The 20,955-nt window shown below is 48.5% G+C and overlaps 1 protein-coding gene across 1 annotated transcript; it reads right to left on the reverse strand.

Moving 5' to 3' along the window:
* Positions 1-513: 513 nt before the first annotated feature.
* LOC100993091 (interferon-induced transmembrane protein 3-like) lies at positions 514-1,331 on the reverse strand. Its single transcript, XM_034961680.3, has one exon. It carries the CDS (start codon positions 1,088-1,090, stop codon positions 749-751), a length of 342 nt encoding a protein of 113 aa, XP_034817571.1. The 5' UTR covers positions 1,091-1,331; the 3' UTR covers positions 514-748.
* Positions 1,332-20,955: the final 19,624 nt, after the last annotated feature.

Raw genomic sequence — 20,955 nt, forward strand, 5'->3', positions numbered from 1 at the left:
CAGGCTTCCTAAACACTGTGACTGTCCCAGCTATAGTCAGAGTGCCCTAAGACCCCCACAGCACCCCATCTGCTGAATGTCACACGTGAGGTCTCTACCATGGAAGCCACAGCTGCCACAACCTCCTGTCTGTCACCACCCCCATTTCTCTGGTGACATCCCTCTTTCCAGTGTTGCAGTAAAATTGGGCTCCCCAATCTCCTTGCCCTGTCCCACCGGGATGCCTCTGCCTAAGCAGTCTCCTGCTTCCAGATTACTGTCGCCTCTGCCTCTGAGCCCATTAGACCGTGTCACATCCTTAAATCTTCCCAATTAGGCTGGTCAGAGTGTAGTGGTGTTTACAACTAATTGATCACAACCAATTACAGATTTCTTTTTTCCTTCTCCGCTCCCACTGCTTCACTTGACTAGCCTTTAAAAAAAGAAAATCTTCCCAATTAGATAATAGCGACTGTGGCACGATGTTGTGATTATGCTAAAAGCCACTGACCAGTACATTTTTTTTTTAACCAGGAACACATGCACTTTATTGAATGCCATTGTAGAAAAGTGTGTGAGGATAAAGGGATGATACAGAACTCAGCTCTGGGGCCAGGACGAGGAATGGAAGTTGGAGTATGTGGAATACAGGTCATGGGCAGAGCTCCTGGCCTGGATGATGCCTCCTGATCTATCGACAGACTTGGAAGATCAACACTAGGATGATGATGGTGAGCAGAATGGTCATGATGATGCACACAATCAGGGCTCAGATGTTCAGGTACTTGGCAGTGGAGGCATAGGCCTGGGCCCCAGTCAGGTCTCCAACCATCTTCCTGTCCCTAGACTTCAGGGAGTAGGTGAATGCTATGAATCCCAGGCAGTGGGGGTTCATGAAGAGGATGTTGGACAGGGACCAGACAACATAGTCAGACACGGAGGTCTCGCTGCAGATATGGATCATGGTGGACATCGGCGGAGCAGGGTTGTGGGGTGCCCCCAGCACAGCCACCTCATGCTCCTCCTTGAGCATCTCATAGCTGCGGTTGGGGGGCGGGGGAGGGCAGCCGCTGTTGGCAGGAATGAAGAAGGTTTGGGCAGTGTGGTTCATGGTGTCCAGCAAAGACCAGCTGTGGTCAGGTTGCTGGGATGGTTCTGAGTGGGCCCTGGACTGTACATTTTTAAATGGTAAATTACGTGGCACATAAATTATATCTCGATAATAAAAACACCATGCAAAAGCCTCTTTCTACTGAAAGAATCATCTCGTCCCCAACACACACGTCTCTTACTCTTTGGAACATCTAGCCAGTGGTCCTCAAACCTAGCCACTTCACAGAACCACCTGGAGAGTTTTTAATATCCACGGTCCCAGGTCACAGCCAAAACCAATTGAATCAGTAAGGCTAGGTTGGACCTAAGCTTCAATATCTTTTAAAGCTCCCTACGTGGTTCCAATGTGTAGGCAAGTTTTAGAACCACTGTTCTAGCCCATGGTTTGAACCTCCCTGATGGGTACCAACTTTGCCTGCATTCTTGAACTCCATCTACTATTTATTTATTTATTTATTTATTTATTTATTTATTTATTTATTTTTAAGAGGGGGAGATCTCACTCTGCCGCCAGTTGGAGGGCATCAGTGTGATCACAGCTCACTGCAGCTTCAGATGCCTGGGCCCAAATAATCCAGCCACTTCAGCCTCCTGAGTACCTGGGACTGTAGGTGAGTGCCACCATGCCCAGCTGTCATCTACCATCTTGTACCATCCCCCACTACACGATGAACAGTCCATGATCTGGAACTGTGTTAATTCTATCTTTGTCACCCTTACAAACATTTTTTAAAACTGAACTATACCTATAATTACTAACCATTCCTCTTAAAACTCCTAGTCTACACATTTCTGTGAGTGAAAATTTAAGCATCACAGGGTCTTAACAATTACTTAGATTTCCCATCCACATTCACTGATTATTTATTTTGATCATCATAATCTATTGAGCACAGCAGGGACTGAGGTCCTGTCCCCACCTTAGGGGGATTATTTACACTCCTAAAGATTACAAGAGTAGTGAGGGGCAGAGAGGTGGTCTCAGCTCTCCTGACACAGGTCTCCCTTCCCTCCACAGTGTCTACCCTCCCTCCAGGACGACCTTCCTCCCTGTGCCAGCTCTAGCAAAGGGTCTCATTCAGCTCACCCCCAAAAATACTTTCAATACTTAAATAACGACAATAATAATAATATACAAGGTTAGTTCCAAGGCATGTAGAGGTGATGGCCAGCAGAGGTGAAGCCAATCCACCCTTTCTGGGCTAGGGGAAGCCCAGATGGTCTTCCGCTCCGGGTGAGGCACTCCCCAGGGTCCAGGCCTGGCTGCCCATCCCCCACCAAGTCTCCCAGGCCTTCTGTCCAATGCCCTCTTCCTCCACCCCACCTCCAGCCTCTTCTGCTCTGCCCCATCAACTACGTTTTCTTCCTCAGCACTCGCCTTAGACCTCTGAACTCCGGGGCAAAGGGGCGACTTCCTCCTGGCAGACTTTAGGCGCCACTGCTGGGTCCGGAAAAGAAAGAGAAAGGACCCAGTGCGGTCGCTTACAGAACCCAGGGCGGGGTTGGGCTGGGCGCCCGCGCGCGTTTTCGAGCCTGCGGCCCGGAGTTCACTGCGAGGACTGAGATCACCCGTCACCCCGCCCTGGTCTACAAGTGTTTGCTGATATAGAAACGGAATAACGGCGCTGTGGGCTGGGGAGGGCGGAGTTGCCTTCAGGCTTCTGGTCTCCAGCCGCGGGGCACTCACAGCTGCCGCTGTGAAAATGCAGACCTGTGGGGCAGGAATTCCGAGTCCGGGGTGGAGCGCGATGTGGAATCTGACTCGCCTGAAACAGCACCGCGGTGGATTCGGATCCGGGTGAGTAGGGAAATGCGCCTCAGCCCCTCCCACGCGTCACCCACGGATTCCAGGATCCGAAAACGCTTCCAGCTGCTCCGCCACCCCAGGAAGGCAGCGCCTGCCTCTGGGCGGTTCTGACGGAAACTGGCTCCGCCGCCTGCAGGAAAACTCACAACTAAGGGGCCAGGAAAAAGCCTCTCAGGGTCCCGCCCCTTCAGTGAGGATCCTAAATTTACATCCCGATTGTGGCCCCATCAAAGACTGGAGCGACGTTCACTGAAATGATACAAGACCAGCAGGGGCGCAGGGCGCTGCGGCCCTCAGAATGCGGTGACAGCGCCGCCTCGCGTCCCTTCCCCGACCTGCCCCAGGCGGACGCGGTGACATGTGTTGGCCTCGAGGCTGGAATACACCGGGGATCAAGTGCAGAGAATGGAGAAAGTAGGGAAGGATGGCTGGGGGGTGGGGGAGCGTGTTGAAGAAAAAACGGAAGAGAGAGGAAGGAAAGAGGAGAAAAAAGGTGAAGAAGAGAATAACATTTAAAATATAGAGTTTTATTATTTCTAACTTTTATTTTTGGTTTTTATCTAGTTTTGGTATGTATGAATATTCTTAACATAGCTTTATCTCTGTCTCTCTCTCTGAATCTGTAAATATACAGTAATATATATACACACGTAAGCCTCTACCTGCCGATGTGTCAGGGTGTGTCTCTTGGGCACAAGAACAAGGTTTTTGTTTCGTTTTGTTTTACATAAGCAAAGTACAAATCTCAAAGAAGATAATATTTTAAAAGCCATTTTATTGGGCCTTGCTTTGCATACAATCAAATGTATCTAAAATGTATCTATTTGAAATGCATAGCTCGTTGTGTTTTGGCTGTTGTACACACCCACATCTCCACTACCACAATGAAGACGTAGAACATTTCCATCATCCTCCAAAGAACTGCTATGCAATACAATTTTATAGGGTCAATAAAAGAGGTAAGATCAGTTTTAAGTATTGTTATGAGAAGATGTGTGCGTCTCATACTTTTAACCATTTTTTAAAAGATAAGGATATACTGAATTATAATGCCAGTAATACCACTTCCATAATGTATATTTTAAGTAGGGAAAAACCTGGAAGATTTCTCACCAAAGTTTTTTTTTTTTTTGAGACAGAGTCTAGCTCTGTCGCCCAGGAGGGAGTGCAGTGGCGCGATCTCGGCTCACTGCAAGCTCCGCCTCCTGGGTTCACGCCATTCTCCTGGGTTCACGCCATCCTCCTGCCTCAGCCTCCCGAGTAGCTGGGACTACGGACGCCCGCCACCACACTAATTTTTTGTATTTTTTTTGTATTTTTTTTTTTTTGGTAGAGACGGGGTTTCACCGTGTGGGCCAGGATAGTCTCGATCTCCTGACCTCGTGATCTGCCCGCCTGGGCCTCCCAAAGTGCTGGGATTACAGTCGTGAGCCACCGCGCCCGGCCTTTTTGTTTTGTTTTGTTTTTCTGAGACGGAGTTTCTCTCTTGTCGCCCAGGCTGGAGTGCAGTGGTGCGATCTTGGCTCACTGCAACCTCCACCTCCAGGGTTCAAGTGATTCTCCTGCCTCAGCCTCCCTAGTAGCTGGAATTACAGTCACTCGCCACCACACCCATCTAATTTTTTGTGTTTTTAGTAGAGATGGGGTTTCGCCATGTTGGACAGGCTGGTCTCAAACTCCTGACCTCAGGTGATCCACCCGCCTCAGCCTCCCAGAGTGCTGGGATTACAGGCGTGAGCCACTGAGCCCTCACCAAAGTTTTGACAGTGACTCCAGGGACTACAATAACTTGGTGATTTTCACTTTCTCTGAAATGTTGGAATTTTATATTACAGTATTAACTTGGATTTGGCTTGGCCCGGTGGCTTGTACCTGTAATTTCAGCTCTGGAAGGTGAGGCAGAATTGCTTGAGACCAGGAGTTCGAGGCTGCATTGAGCTATGATTGTGTTACTGCACTCCAGCCTGGGTGACAAATGGAGACATTGTTTCAAAAAAAGAAAAATAAATGCAATTAAAAATAAAAATAAACCTGAATTTGTATGGAGGTTAAGGAAGAGTATATCTCAGTTTGAAACATTATGAAGCTAAGCCCCAAACCCAAATAGTTAGAGATTTTTAAATACCAAAGTGTTAATTAAAACTCAGCACCAGAAACTCTCTTTTAAGAGTATCCTTCATATTTTCATGGCATTGACTCTTTCTTAGTGTCTTTGACAGAAATGTTTTTAGTGGAGTAGAGATACGTGTAATAAAATTTACAGAAGGGCTGTAATAAAGAGGGAAACGCAAAATCGAGTCTGACACAGGAGACCCTGTTCCATTTATACTCAAAGCAACTTTGAAAACTGCACCGTCATGGTGTCTTTGGGTTGAGACAAAGTCGAAGCAAATTTTGTTCCTAGAGTATTGATTTCTCCTTTTCAATGGCTAAAGCCTTTCGGAACTAGTCTGAAAACTCAGGCTCTGACTTTGGATCTAAAGAAGTGTCAAGAATGTGCGGGCAGTGGCGCTGCATGAATCTAGCGGGTCTGGGCGATGCTCTCTCCGGCTCTACCCAGTAGCAATTGCGGTAAGGACAGGACGCAGCGAAATTGTACCAGTCAGTCAGAGGCCAAAGGAGGAATCCTGGCCCAACAGCGCAGAGTGTGCTTTGTTAAGGTGGGGATGAGGTAGCGGAGGGAAGGCAAGGACACTCAGGGAATAAATGGCAGAGGAAGAAGGCGCGCGAGGGAAGACCCAAAGCCTTCCGACCCCTCCTTCCTTTCCTTCCTGTTGGGGTTGAAGGGCACCAGCCGGTGGGGTGCAGAGAATGGGAACAACTAGAGGGGGCGTGCCCCACACAGGCGTCCCGGCTCGCTTCTCCCAGCTACTACTGATGAGTTCAAACTAGGAGGACACTAAGACGTGTCTTTTGCAAAGTGGACTCCTTATCTCGCACTCTGTCTGGTTTTCTAAATCCATCCTAATAAAACACAAAAACCAAGAGCCAAATTCTGCGTGTGACTTTTCTGACCACTATAAGGTCCTCCCCCTCCCCATTTCTTGCGTGCTCCCCCCTTGCCTCGCCCCCTCCCCTTTGTCTCCACTTCCCCATCCTTGTCCATCTCTGGACCCCGCTCCTAAGTATCTCCTGCTTTCTTCAGAGGACTTCTCATGAAGTACAGACTCCTCCACCTCCAGGAAAAAGAGACAAAGGCCACTGAGAAGGACCTGAGGGATGCCTGTGACCCCGCCCCTGAGGTCAGCCCCTCCCGCATCGCTGGCTTTGGCTCTGTATGTGTGTGTGTCTGTGTGAATGTTAATGGAGAGTCAAAGTGCTAAACTCGGAATCTATCATAGGAAACTTCCTCACCTTGGCACTGCATGCAAGAGTCAGCGTATTTATGTGCACCTGTGCCTTTATTTCAGGAGCTGGAACAATTTTATTCATCAGATCCGCAGAGTGCTGACGCCCCCACCCCAGAAAGCTTAAGGGACTCTGCATTAGAGAAGAGGGTGAGATTGGAGGGGCCCCGACTCCAAATCTCCTGATTCCCCCTCCACAAAGAGATGCTGAAAAAAAGTGCTGGACAATCCATTCCCTCCTGGGACCAGACAGGAAGCCAGAGGCACCGTGGATGTCAAATTCCAGCAAAGAAACAATTACAGCAAAATCTCCATGTCACATTTTTAAGCTTACACAATGGCTCACATAGAACCAGCATCAAAAATCCCGAATTCCTGGTTCAGGTGGGATCACTGAAGTCCGCTGTTAGGCTTGGCAGGACCTGCAGGTAGAAAGAATGGCATTTCTATTTAGAGCTGCAGCCCAGTAGCCCCTGCGTCTTGGGCTCTTTGAAAAGACCCTCTCCCTTCAGCAGTGCACAGTGAGGCCATTTCTGGGGAAGAAAGGTAGACTCTCCTTGGGGGAGGTTTTTATACTTAGTTACTGACTTTGCATTCGTTGACTTCATCTTTGAACATCTTACGGTTACGGAATTTGCTTTGACTCTAAGTGTAGAACAAGGAACTGTTCCTGAAGCAGAAAACTAAGGGTTGGTGACCTGCACTGTCACCCCTCTCCATGGTGCTCTGATGCAATAAAATTGTGAGCCAACAAATCCATGGATAGGTAAACAGTAAACCATTTCAGCACATGTTTCAGATGCTCCTTCATGCCTAGCAATGTTCTAGATTTACCCTAGCCTTAACATTCTAAAGTTTATATTTTCCTTGGTGTTGTTTTTAAAATAATTCATGTATATTTATTACCATGGGTTTGTTGCTGTAAACTCCTGGGAATGAACTGTAGAATTAAGTTAAGTAAATAAATGTGTGATTCTCCATTGACTTATTGCTAACACCATCTTAAATATTTGACCCCAAATCCAATCACTTCTCACTTCTCTACTACTTTACCCCAGAGCCAATCCTCTCTAGGATAGTAAATCAGACGGGCCTTCCACCTGGGCTGCCTGCTGCTTCTCACACCTGCTGTCCGTCACCCATACAACAGGCAGAGTGAGCCTTTCAAATGGGAATTACGGCACATCCTCACCATCACATCCCACAGACACTCCATCCTCTTCCTTTCTTAGTGCAATGAAATCCCAGTCTCCCACCATTTCCTACTAGCCCCTCAACACAGGGCATCTGTGGCCTCATCCCACTACTCTCAATAGAGCTCTCTGGTCTCCACTCACACCAGCCTCTTGTCACTGCTCTGTTCTTGTCTCTGGCTTAGAGCTACTTCCTGCTATGGTCCTTGGACCTGTGATGTGCAAGAAGTTCTCAGGTATGGGAGGGACTAGAATGATGGCTTTGCCCCATCTCACATGTAGGGATCCCACTGCTATTGGGGGATTTGCTGAGTCACTTCTCCCTGTTTCTGCTGGGGCTGGGGATGGTTAACCCAGTCAAGCCACACACCCTGAGAGGAAACCAGGTAGACAGGCTGACTGACAAGGAGGGCACTGCCTGTCAAGTGGCAAATGACCCCAGTCAGAAGAGGTGAAGGGTGAGAGAGGAGGCTGCTGGGAACCAGAAGCTTGGCAGCCAGGAAGACTGAGAACGATCAGGCTGACAGTAGAGGCCAGAGGTTGCAGACCCTGGGAGTCAGCTGTGCTGTTCACTCTAAGCCCCACGGTGCGGGGGAGGGTCCTTTACACCAGGGAGCTTCAGGTCTCGTGACTGTTTCTGGGCTCTGTACTCTCCTGATCCTCCATGAGGATTTTAAACAGTGAGATAAGGTATCCAGGGCCCCAGGAATCTGAATTACCTTTACCAAAGAGATCATCCTTCCATTTCATTTCTTATAAGATATGAAATATTAAATCAAACTAATACAGGATTAATGTGAAGCTAGGAGGTGTTTTGTGGATGGATTCCCCTGGCTGTTTATACTGGGGGAAGAAACAGGCCTGGCCCCATTCACAGATGAGAACAACAGGGTAGCCATACTCAGAGGACCTCAATACTGGGTGCTCCCAACCCTGCAGGAAAGACCCTCCCTGCAAACAGATGTACAGGAGGGTGACTGCAGGATCCCATGCTGTCTCTTTCTCCTCCCCTGAATCCTGGGTTTACCTTCCTAATTTCAGCTAAGTAGCTATATTAACCAGTTATTTAAGACTCACAGGGCCCCTCTCTACCATGGCACCTAACAGGGTCTTCTCTCCTCAAAAGAACTTCAGGAGGGGTCTACTCAATAAAAAGCAGCATGGAAGGGGCGGTAGGGGCAGCTCATCTCTAACTCCTGAAATAGACAGGATGGAGCCACCGTCTCATTCCTCACTTATCCCATGGTCCTGCCTCAAATACAGTCTCCTCCTGCAGGCTCTGCTGGGTCTTTTTATTATCATTCTCCAGGTGGTGACCGGGTCCCTGATGCTGATGTGGTGCTCACAGCTTCCTGAAATATGACCCTTGGGGCCCAACACCAACAGGAGTTGAGGCCGGGGAGCAGCTTCAAGCCGTAGGGGATCTTTGGATTTGAAAGTAGGGGTTGGTCACGGGCTGTCTGTAATGCTCAGTGTGTCAAGGCTGAGAGTGGCTGAGCTGAATCTGCTCATTAGCATGTTCTCCACTGTTTGAGAGCTGCCTTGTGCAGACCAGCAAGACACAGATTGTTCGCAGCTCCCCTTGTCTCTTGGAAGACCCTGACTTCTCTTTCCCCAGCTGTGCAGCTGATGAGCTCTATCTCCTCCCAAGCATAGCAAGGGGAGGATGGTGGGAGTGAGGCCCACTCCTCTGATGCCCCAGAACCCCTTCCACATAATCTCAATATCCAGGCCTGGTGTATCTCCCTGGACCATCATTTCTTTTCTGGGAATGAAAGGGTTACAATATCTCCCTCCTAGATTTCCCTTGTCACTCACTCACCCTGAATAGACTTCTTACTCTATTAGTTATTATTCTCATATCATTTCTTTGAAGCTGTGGTAAAATATTATCAGCCATTAATAAAACATGGAGGTTAGGTTCTCTTTTTGGATTCTGAGGATCTGCTGTGCTGGGGCAGGGGCAGGTGGGGAGAGAAAGGCGGGTGGAGGGCCAGGTGCTGAGTGGTGTGTGGCCTCGCTCTGTGTTCAACAAAGCTCCTGCTGTGGTCATTTCCTGTTTATTTGTCTGGATCTCTCCTTGCATTGTGATTGGTGCCTGGTCTTTAGGGGTGGGTGCTGCTCCAGGTCGGAGGCCTCATACAACTCCAGGCTGAGCCTTTCTTCAAGTCCATGGAGGTCAAGGGCAGATACTGGCAGCTCTCCATCGTGCCCTCGCCTCCACTTTATCTGGCATATTTTTATATGTTGATCTGATCCTCCTCATAAGGGATGTATATGAGCATTATTTTGTAGGAGAGCCGCTATGTCCCACAGTGGCCATGCTCTGTCCCTGACACCAGCATCCTGTGTGCTTTGTTGTTGTCGTCCCCTAAAGACCCAGGACAGCCTCTGCACATGGGGCTTCTCAGATGACACAGATTGATCGTTCCCACCTCTGCCTTCTTTCCTGTTCCATTTCCAGAATGCTTCTATTGTTTCCCTTTTATTGTAGTAAGTCAAATTTTTGAATTAAGGCCTGGGCACACTCACTCACGCCTGTAATCTTAGCACTTTGGGAAGGCTAAGGCAAAGGGATTGCTTGAGGCCAGCAGTTAAAGACCAACCTCGGCAACATAACAAGACCCAGTCTCTTCCAAAACAAATTGAATTAGCATTGTGAATAGATATGTTATTGCCATGTCATAAATAAATTCTTGTCCCTTCTTCTGTGGGAGCACCCTGTGGTCTGGGTCCTGGCAGGAAAGAGATGGCACAGAAGGAAGACATGTTTTAAAGAGGTTCTGGCAGGGCTAAGAAAGTCACAAGGGGCACTGAAGCTCCCTGGGATGATCTGTAGCAGGAAATGGTTTGCATTTCTGAGCTTGAAAGAGCAAGGAAGGGAGCAGTTTCTAGAACTCCAGCAAATCTGTAGCTTTCACTAGGGGCAGCCCGGCATGCCTATGGCTGTAGATAGAGGCCTGAAGTGATTACAGAATCACAGAGCTGCCCAGAGTAAGAGAGGGAAATGAAAACCCTGAGTTACTCCTCCTCCCACACTCCCATCTCCTGCAGGTGCCTGTTATCATCCACACCCAAGCACAAGCCAGATGGTGAAGGAGCACAGGCCATGTCGTCTGTCTGTCATAGTTGCCTCCCAGTGTAGGGGGCAGGATGGAAGAGAGTGGATGATGGCTCTGTGAGGAGATGGAAGCTGAGAATAATGCGCTTGCTTACAGTGTTCACATTCTTCATGGAATTTACTTAAATACACTAGCATTTGCTCTCATCCAAAATTATACCTTTAAAAAGCAACGTTTCGGCCAGGCATGATGACTCACGCCTGTAATCCCAGTACTTTGGGAGGCCGAGGTGGGTGGATCACCTGAGGTCAGGAGTTCGAGACTAGCCTGGCCAAAGTGGTGAAACCCTGTCTCCACTAAAAATGCAAAAATTAGCTGGGCATGATGGTGGGCACCTGTAACCTCAGCTACTTGAGAGGCTGAGGTAAGAGAATTGCTTCAACCCAGGAGGCAGAGGCTGCAGTGAGCCAAAATCATGCCACTGCACTCCAGCCTGAGTGACAGAGTGAGACTCCGTCTCAAAAAAAAAAAAAATCATGTATATATGCTTAACAGGTAGTAACATTGAAGAGTACCTAACTCTCCTTCCCTATCTCCACATGGGACGTATAACTCATAAATAAATAAATTATTTCAGTATAAGCCATAAAAGCAGAGTCTGGCTCATATAAGCAAAAGGAAGTTGCTGGGCAGCTGTGGGTGAGGTTCACAGAATCATAGATGCTTCCAAAGTACCAGGACAGCACCAAGGAGCAGGCAGCAAGCCCTGACCAGTCTCACTGGACTCACCTGTGGAGTGGGAGAATTGTCACTGTTTCCTGATATCTTGTCATTGCTGAGCTTTAAATTCTGGAATAGTTTACTTAAATGGCTTAGTTTGGATCTCATAAATTTCTTATTTGCTCGTGATTTAATTTCAGGGATAGAGTCAATATTTGAATTTGACTCTATCCCTAAAAATGAATTCAATTTTGAAGTTGAATCCAAATTCCATTTCAAGGATAGAGTCAATAGGAATAGAGTCAATGTTTTCCCTTAATGGGAGCTCCTTTTCTCCATTTATCTTCTTAAAGCAGGGGGAAGGGGATGAGTCTTTCAAGTTCCCATGGACCCATGGACATCATGAGATCGACCTAATTGCCCTCATTCCATTTTCCTTTACTTTGCAGAAAAGAAACAAATTCCTTTCCACGCAAAATATGACAGCGCCTGTGGTCCAGGGCTGGAGCCCATAGTGGATGCCCAGCAGCCAACTTCCTGGAATTGATTCCTCCCCAGCAGGCTTGGGGGTGAAAAGAGAAACTAGACTCCAAAAGGGACACCAGTGCTCTGTTGGGGAGAGAGGAGCACACCACTGCATCCCACCCTGAAGAATGGGAGTGAGAAGAGAGGACAGGTGAACCCACCATGACTCCAGTGAGATGGGAGCGGGGAATGCCCAAGAAGGAGGACAGCCATGGGGTGGCCCGAGCCAAAGCCACCAGACATCATTACATGTCTGGGGCCCTCTCAGGCTGACATGAGTTTTACTGCTCCACACACTCTTTTGTTAAGAGCTAGCTGTCAGTAGATCAGTGAGAGAGCAACTTTGATACAGAGGAAACCATGCCTGAAATGGGTCAGCCCAGAAGAATTTAGTAGTAGGTTCTATGCTTCCCTCCAGAGCCTCATGGGCGTGGGCAACTTTTTTTTTTTCCAGCCACACACCCTAGGTAATGAAGAAAGCTCTCTGAACTGTGTCCTTGCTGGGCACACAGGCCCCTACCACATGTACATGGCATGGGAGTCATGGCTAAGGCAGGGTGAGACTCCTATTTGAGGCCAGGAAAAGCTAATGACCCTACATTTGGTTCAGTCCTTGTGGGGTCCTGACTAGGGTGTGGGCCACTGTGTTCCCACAGATGCTCTGTTAGCCCTTAGGCTGTGAGATAAACAGGCAAATGTTATATTGAAGCCTTTGTTTCTCTTACACGGAGGCAACATTACTGCAGCAGAGCAAACCTTATTGTATCAGTGCACCAACCCCAAGTTCATGTTCATTACAGCAGGAAAAACTAACATGTGGTGAATTCTGCCTCCACAAGGGACAAGGACCTGATAAGACTACAATGACCAGGATGGCCGATATCCCTGTCTTCTTGCAACTCAAACTTTGCCTGGTTACCACCTACTTGCCCCAACTCCTTGGACTCCAGCCCTCCGAGGACAGCCAGACATCTGAAGGAAGTGCCAGGCACAGATGCCAGGTTGCATAAGTGCTGGCCCCTGAGCAACTGGAGAAGCTGTTAGGTCCCAGCTGGCATAGAGATCCCTGGCTCAGGGAGTATAACTGGATGCCTTGAACAAAGATATGGGGTCACTGGAAAGAGAGGACCGGCTGTCCCTCCCCACTAAGAAATAATTAACTGTTAGATGAGGGGGAATTCCTTTTCAAGGGCTCTGTGGACTGTGCTGCTCTGGAGGGGGTGGGGAGAGGGAGCCCTGAGGTCTGGGCTGGGGTGTGGTTGGGAAGGAGCTGAGAGCTGTAACTACGCAAGGAGCTGCAGGGGTGAGGTTGGTACAGGGTGGGATTTAGAGGATTTCTCCCAGACTCCTGTGCTGATCCCCTTCATCTCCTCCACCCCCACCCTTGGTGTCCGTCAACATGCGGGGGTGCCCTCATCTTCCCACTGCCCCTGGAGCTGTTCTACTCTTCCATGCTTGCCTTGGGGTTTTCAGAGCAGCATCTTTGTGAGTCCTGGAGTGCTAGGGACCAGGAGGGGAGAGGAGGCAATAGCCTCCTTTAATTTGGCAACAGCTTTTCGTTATCATCCCCACTTTCCAAGGCAGGAAAAGTGAAGGCAACAGCTCCGAGAGATCCTTGAAGAGGAAAAACCATGGCAGGTGAGGCAGGGAGCTGTCTGAGTTTCCCAGCAGACATCAGGAGCCCGCCCTTCCAGGCCTGGACTTTGCTTCATTGCCTGGCCCTGCATAGGCCCCTGCCCCTGTCCCGTTCTGCTGCCCCCACCTCCCTCTCAGCCTGGCCCCAGACAGAATCCAGACCAACTTCTGTCTCTGCTGTGAAAAATGTTCCTGCCAGTTTAGGCAGATCTTGCTTTAGAGCACTGGTGCCCAGCCTTCCACAGGTCTTGTGTCTGTTTTTCTTGGCACTATGTTTCTTCTCATGTATTCTTCTGAATTGGCAAGGCAGGAATTACATCACTGGTTTGCAGATGAGGAAACTGACTCATATGGTTTCATTCAGCACTCATTCACTGTGAAAGTGTCTGTCAGGGCCAATTGTGGGCCAGATGTGCCCAGGGTTCTATAGCTAGCTGGTGGAAAGGACTGAAGGGTTCATATTCAGGTCCACTTGACTTGAAAACTCATATTGACCTTACTTATGTACTAATTCCCACTTTACAGTCCATGCCACAAACTTTATTGTCTTAAGACATTGCCACAGCAGCCTTCAGCAGCCACCTTGTGATCAGTCAGCAGTCATCAACATTGAGGCAAGACCCTCCTCCAGCAAAAACATTAGTATTAGCTGAAGCCTCAGATGACTGTTAGCATTTTTTAGCAGTAGTGTAATTTTTAATTAAGGTATGTACATATCTATTTTATACATAATGCTATTGTATACTTAATAGGCTAAAGTATAAATATAACTTTTATGTACACTACAAAAACAAAAAAATTGTGTGACTTGTTTTGTTTGCATGATCTGAAACCAAATCTGCAATCTCTCTGAGATATGTCTGTAATTTCCCTTTCCCTCTTATTGCTGGCCCAGAATGACCTTGTTTCTTGTCCCTGTCTAGCCCTGCCTGTTGCAGGGGTTTGCCTTCTCTGGTAGGTCTGGACACTTTGTATCCCCTGTAACCTTGCCTCCTGGCATATGACACTAGTACTAGCCTCAAGCTCTGTTGGACTAGCGAGCCTCGCTCCACACCTCCTGAACTAGAACCAAAGCTCTGTGCACACACCGTTCATGTGAGTCTGTAGAGATCTCAGCTTCCTGCAGGGTGTTCTGAAAGGGTGTTCTGTTGTGACTGGAGGGCATAGCCACAGGTCTCTGGGCAGAGGTGGCTCAGAAAACAGTGGGTGGCCCCGGTTTGGGTCAGCTGGGAAGGGGAAGATTCTCAAATAAAAACCCATGCCTTAGAAGACAAAACTACCCAAGAGCTGGCAGCAGCTAACCAGCTTGCTATCTGGGATATCACTCTGCAGTGGGAGGGAAGATAGCCTCTACCATGGTGTAGGGGTCCAGGGACCAGGCAGGGAGGTCTTCCTAGTGGTCAGTGCTTCTCACAGTTGGGAGTTGAATCACCTTTCGATGAGGCCAAAGACCTCATGTTCCTCACTAGCTGACTTGTTCCCACTCAGTAGAAAAAGAACCCAGAACCTTTGCAAAATTTTAGGAGAGAAGGACTTTCCCTGTTGTCTCTTAGTGCCAGGGTTATGCATGACTCATACTTGAATTGCAATGTGTACACAGCTTAAAGTCTTAATTATTAGAACATAAGAGGCCCAAACCACTGTTGTTATAGATATGTAAAACTATGCAGTACAAAATTAAACAACCCCCAACCAATTAACAGTGGAGATAAATTATCAATATTTGTAAATTTAAAACAAGATCGACAGCCCTTTAGAAAAACAACGAAAAATGAGACTTTTGCAAGACAATCTAAATGATACGCTAATAACAAACCTTCATGAAAATGACATTTCAACCATCTGAGTTTCTGCTTTAAGTTACAAATTCCAAAAGGTACTAATCCCCAATAATTTACAGTAGGGAGCCCTAAGCCACAAAGAAAGGTGTCAGGGCATACCTGAGACCTGAAGTGAGAACATACCCTCCCTCAGGGTCACGAGTGAATCCTCTGAGGCCCCTCCTCCCTCAGACACTCCATCCAGTCATCAGAAGGTCCACACAGCACTAAGACCCAACCACCTCACTGTCTTCACCTCCATGGACAGAGCCCAGGTGACAGCCACCCCTGCTCCTCCTCCCTCATCTCCCACAGCCTCAGCACCATCGTCTGCCTTGAGTCCACCAGGACTGAGCTCCTCATGCCCTTTCCCTGTTTGTGTCAGTCACACTGGGTCCCCCATATACCCAGCACTTGCATCCCCACAAGGCTCCGCACGCTCTATTCTGTCCCCCCACCATGTCCCCTACCTAACTCCAGAAATCTTCCCTCTGTACTCCCTGGAATCCTCAGTCCATGATCAGCAAAACCTCCTCATTCTCTCTCAGGATGCTCCCTCACCTCGAAGCTCTAGCAGGAACCAGGTCTTCCTGAGGATGTGACCCGCTCTGAAGTTCCCCTACATGGGGGAGTTTCCCAGCAACTTGTACCCCTGGGTTCAGAGGTGAGGTGGGGTCCTTGCTCTTCACTGTGGTTCTCAGACCTTTCTGCCTCCCTCCTCCCTAAAACCCCTAAGCTGTCATCAGACTAAGGCCCCGCTCCCCTCATTGTAGCCATTCCCTGTGGGCCCCAAGCCATTCCTGTCAATCCTAACTCTTGTAGTTCCTAGATCACTGTCACCCTCTCCAGCAGTGCTGTCTCCTTGATTCTTTCTGACTTCAACATATGCAGATGTGCTGGGCTGAGTACTAGTCCCCAAAGAGATCCAGTCTTAGTCCTTGGAGTCGGTGAACAGGTTGCATTGCATGGCAAAAGGGACATTACTCATGTAATGAAGATAAAGGACCTTAAAGTAGGGAGATAATCCCGGACTCTCTGTGTGGGCCCGATCAAATCACATGAGCCATTAAAAGGAGAGAATCTGCTCTAGATGGAGTCACATGCTGCAGAGAAGGAAGGCAGAGGAGACACAGCAAAGGGGAGATCAGAGGTTCCAAGCAGGAGGATTGGATGTGCTTTAGGCACCAGAGAGAAGTCTCTAGGATCTAAGGGTGCTCCCAAAAAGGAAGTGGGAAGCTCAGTTCTATCTGCAGGAAGTGAATTCAGACAAGAACCTGAATAAGCTTGGATGTGGACTCTTCCCCAGATTCTCCAGGAAGGAGCACAGACCAGCCCATACCTTGATCTTAGCCCCGTGAGACTGGGTGGACTTGCAACCCACACAACTGTGACATGATAATTAGGTGCTGTTTAAAGCTGCTTGGTTTGTGGTAATTTTTATGACAGCAATAGACACCTATACAGCAGAGAAGATGCCCTCACTCCCTGGCCTCTCAGATCCTGGAACTCCTTTTCTTCATTACCGTCTCCTCTCTCTGCCGGAAACTCAGGACCTTGTCCTCCCCTAGGCCTCATCATGGCAAAGAACCCCAGCCCTTCCACACTCTCAATCTCACACTTCCCACTCTCTGACCATCTTTCCACTCATCCCCTTGCAGGGTAGCCACAGGCTCTGAAGACACTGATGCTATCATTTGATCATATGCTATAATGTAACATCAGTGAACCACTCATTGCATGTGTGCCTGCTTTCCAGGCATGGAGTCCATTCTGTAGTACATCTATTCCAATAATTTTTCCACCCCCTTGAAATTCCCAATCCAGTGATGCTGCTATCTATTCCTTCTCCCTCAGTGTTTGTTGTCCTCTCCTCCCTCCTCACCCATTTTGGATTCTGTAGTAAATAATTTCCATCCCTCCCTTGCCTCTCCCTTTCGTTGTCACACTTGCCTGGCAAAACTACACAGCTGGTGGATTCCACCTCAGCCTACACTGCACCTGCCCCCATGAGCTGCAGGAGGCTGGAGAGCAGCACACAGCATGCTGACTGTTCTCTCTACATTCACGACCCAAACTTCATGGGGAGCCCCCACCATAGCCAGCAATCACCCTCTCCCTGCATGGCTCACTCTCAGCCTCCTCCTGGCCTGGGTGACTCTTACATACCTTCTCTCTGTCTTCACACATCCAATCCTCCTTCCCCATTCTTACTTCCGCTGATGATCTTGCTTCCTACTTCACTGAGAAAACTGAACACATTTAGAAGACAACTTCACAGATTCCACCACCGTCTGCTCATGCATTTGCAGCTGCATCACATGTCAGGCATTTTACTACATGGGGGATTGCTGTGTGTTAACCATCCTGCTCCCAGCCAGAGCCAGTTCCTCTGCTGGCGCCCTGAACATCATCCCTTCTCATCTATTTAAAGTGTTAGTTCATCAATTAATACCTTTTTTTTCTCTCTATCGTCATCCCTTTTCCTCTTATTCCAGTGGATCACTGTGGCACTCATGAGGATGCACATCCCAGGCCCTCAGGTAGAGGAAGAATAATTGATGATGTCCCAGCTGTCGCAGCCTGAAATCTATTGTCACGTTTGATCTGAGACCACACCTGCCCCAGCTTTTTCCAACCAATGATTGACCAAAGCAGGGAAACTATGGCAAGAATATTCCTACTCTGAAGGCTGACTGAGGCTCCAGGACTCCCTGCCACCCCTACTGAGCTTCCCTTAGCCTACACAGGGTCTAGGATGCTTCCAGCTGACCTTCCTGCCCTCTCTCCTTCACTGGGACTCAGAGTTGCATTGTGATCTGATGGCTTTTCCAGCATTTCTGTCTCTATCCTGATTTTCTCTCGCAAGTATTTCCCCTAATAAATCCTTACACATTTAATCCTGTATTGGGGTCTAAGTTCAGGACTGCAGCTATCACAAGTGGTATCAAGGGCGATCCATGAAAATGACCAAAACTGGAAATTTGAAATAAGCTTTCCCACTGCCTGTCAGGCCAAGAGGATGCCATCTAGGTTAGTGGGGGACAAAGAAAGTCCGTGGCAGAAGTTGCATCTGAGCTGCCGTGGGTCTCACCAGTGCTAACCTGAGAAGATGCTCTGGTTAGTGGAAGCTATGGCAGATGTGCTGATAGAATGACCTGCACAATAATGATGGAGTTGGGGGTAAACCCACAAAGACAGTGGAGTTGGCTGGTTACTTCCCAGCTGTGTTGATGCTCTATAAAAGGATAATGAGAATCTGCAGGTTGTTAACAGCTGTCACTGGCTATGTGTGAGAGTCTCTGCAGTGTCTCATGGAGAGGCCTTTACCTCCTGGATCAAAAGAGCAGATAGCATGGAATGGTAGCTGAACATCATTATGGTGGGCACAGTGCTCCAGAGACGTTTGATACTCAGCCAACACAGGCCTTTTATAGGAAAGTCAGGGCCCTGGTGGGGGAACCTCAGATTCTGCAAACTAGAACAGAGTTATCTGATGGGTGCCCTCCTCCAGGACCCCCTGGGCATGCAGAGGAGGCTCACCCTTCTCTAGTAATCGTTCCCACTTCCTATGCTGAAAGATGCTACAGAAGCCTCACCCCTACGATGCAGCAGGAATCCCACTCAGGAGCTTTGCAGGAACTAGCCAGCATGTCCCCATAGGGGCCGGGGGTGCACTTCTGGGATTGGAATTTGAGGGCATTTGATCAATAAACTAGAATTTCAGTCTGGATGAATAAAAATCCTTTGGCTTGGAGGCACTTTCTCAGGACATGGGTTTATCAAAGACCCCAGGACATGGGGTAAACCCACTACTGGGGTGAGTCCATATAGACTGGAAAAAATGATGCCCAACTCTCAACAAGGTAGATATGACCTAGTTATCCTGGAACATGTAGAGGATGCAATAACAAGGCTGAGGGAAGTGGGCGTGATGAAGGCCCACCAGGACCATGCTCCACAAGAGGACCCAGAGGGCACACCTTCCACCAGAGCCTCAGGAACATGCTGTGGAGAGGGACCTGCATCACTAAGAAGTGTCGGGGTGTTATCCTCTGCAGGCTGGGGGTGATGATAGTAAAGGTCCCAGAGTTGTGCTTATCCATATCTCTGGGGAGAATGTGGGCCTGAAGAGACTGAGAACAAGTGGTGGCAGTGACCTGCAAAAGCCGGAGGGCATGGTTACCATGGCAACCTCAGAGGAGCAGCCAAGGGGACTCAAGCTGCAGGGAGTGTGGGGAAAGTTAGTAGAGAGGACACCAGGGTTACAAGAGGCAGCCAACAAGGGCACTGCTTGATATATATGATAAGAAAGCAAGAATTGAGGAGCAGGAGGCTGAGGGTGTTCGACCAAATACAAAGCCATGATCTCCTTCTCAATGCCTAGACCTCAATCAAGATTCAGACTCAGATCTCAGTGACAGAGGAGGAGGCCATATCCCTAGAGAAAGGACCCTGGGACACCATGGAGGTATATGGCTGGGACAATTCCCTCAGTCTTTTGGCAAGGGAACCTATAGCCATTTACTCAGGAGACTGTACACTGGGGAAGGGAAATAGGCAGAACTAGGGGGGATCATTTTCATTGCATGTAAGCTGATACTGATGCCCAGATGCCCACAGCACAATCACCTTCTCCATCACAGTGGGGCTTACGGAGGCCAGGGAGTAAACCTGGACACATTATGGCCCGCAATGGGACCACTGGATGCATAGACCCAACCCTGATTATCTTCCAATTCCCTGAGTGCATAATTGACACTGATGCTCTGGTAAGTGGAGTCACCCCCACACTGGGTCCCCAGTCTGTGGTATAAGGGATCTCTTGATGCCAAAGGCCAAAGGGAAACCTCTGAAACTGCCCCCATCCTGGCCAAATCAAAAATCATAGTGTGTCCCAGGGTGGGTCTTGTGAAGGACACTGCAAGTATTGTGGGGGTCACACCACCATTACAAAGCTGAAGGAGGCGGGTTGGTGTTGATGCTGCCTATTGTCTCCGTGTAATCCAGCAATCTGTCCCTGAGGAAGCCTAGTGAGGCCTAAAGAATGAATGAGATTACTCCAGATATGGCCAAGTAGGAGTTATAAGTGCAGCTTTTGTGCTGTCTGGATATCACTGGTAGAGCAGATTAACAAAGCCTTGGGCACACAGTGTGCAGCTGTGGATTTGGTGAGTGCATTTCTTTCCATTCCAATTACAAAGGGGATATGGAGTGATTCACATTCATGTGGGATCCACAACACATTGAATTATAGTTTGCCTCAGGACTTTTGTAACTCCCCTGTCCTCTATAGTATAGTCTTATGACTATACTAGACATACTGGATATCCTAAAGGATATTAAATCAGCTCATTTCATTCACAACTTCATGTTGACTGGGGCGAATGAGCAGCAGGTAGAAAGTGCACTGGCATCGCTGGCAAAACATTTGCACTTCAGAAGGTGAAGATAAACCTTACAGAGCTTCAGGAAAGGTCACTGTAGTGAAGTTTTATGAGTCCAGTGTTTGGGGGAATGCAGGGGTGTCCCCTCCTAGGTAAATTACAAAGTGTTGCATTTTGCATCCTTACTGCAAAAAAAGAAAGCACACTCCCTGGTGAGCCTCTTGGAGTTCTGACGACAGCACATTCCACATGTAGAAATGTTGCTTTGGCCCACACTCTAGGTGACATAGGAGGAGGCCAGCTTCAAGTGAGGCCTACACAGGAAAGCACCCTGCAGCAGATACAGGCTGTGGTGCAGCCACCATCCCCC

This window comes from Pan paniscus, chromosome 5, assembly GCF_029289425.2.
Source record: "Pan paniscus chromosome 5, NHGRI_mPanPan1-v2.0_pri, whole genome shotgun sequence".
Taxonomy (NCBI): Eukaryota; Metazoa; Chordata; class Mammalia; order Primates; family Hominidae; genus Pan; species Pan paniscus.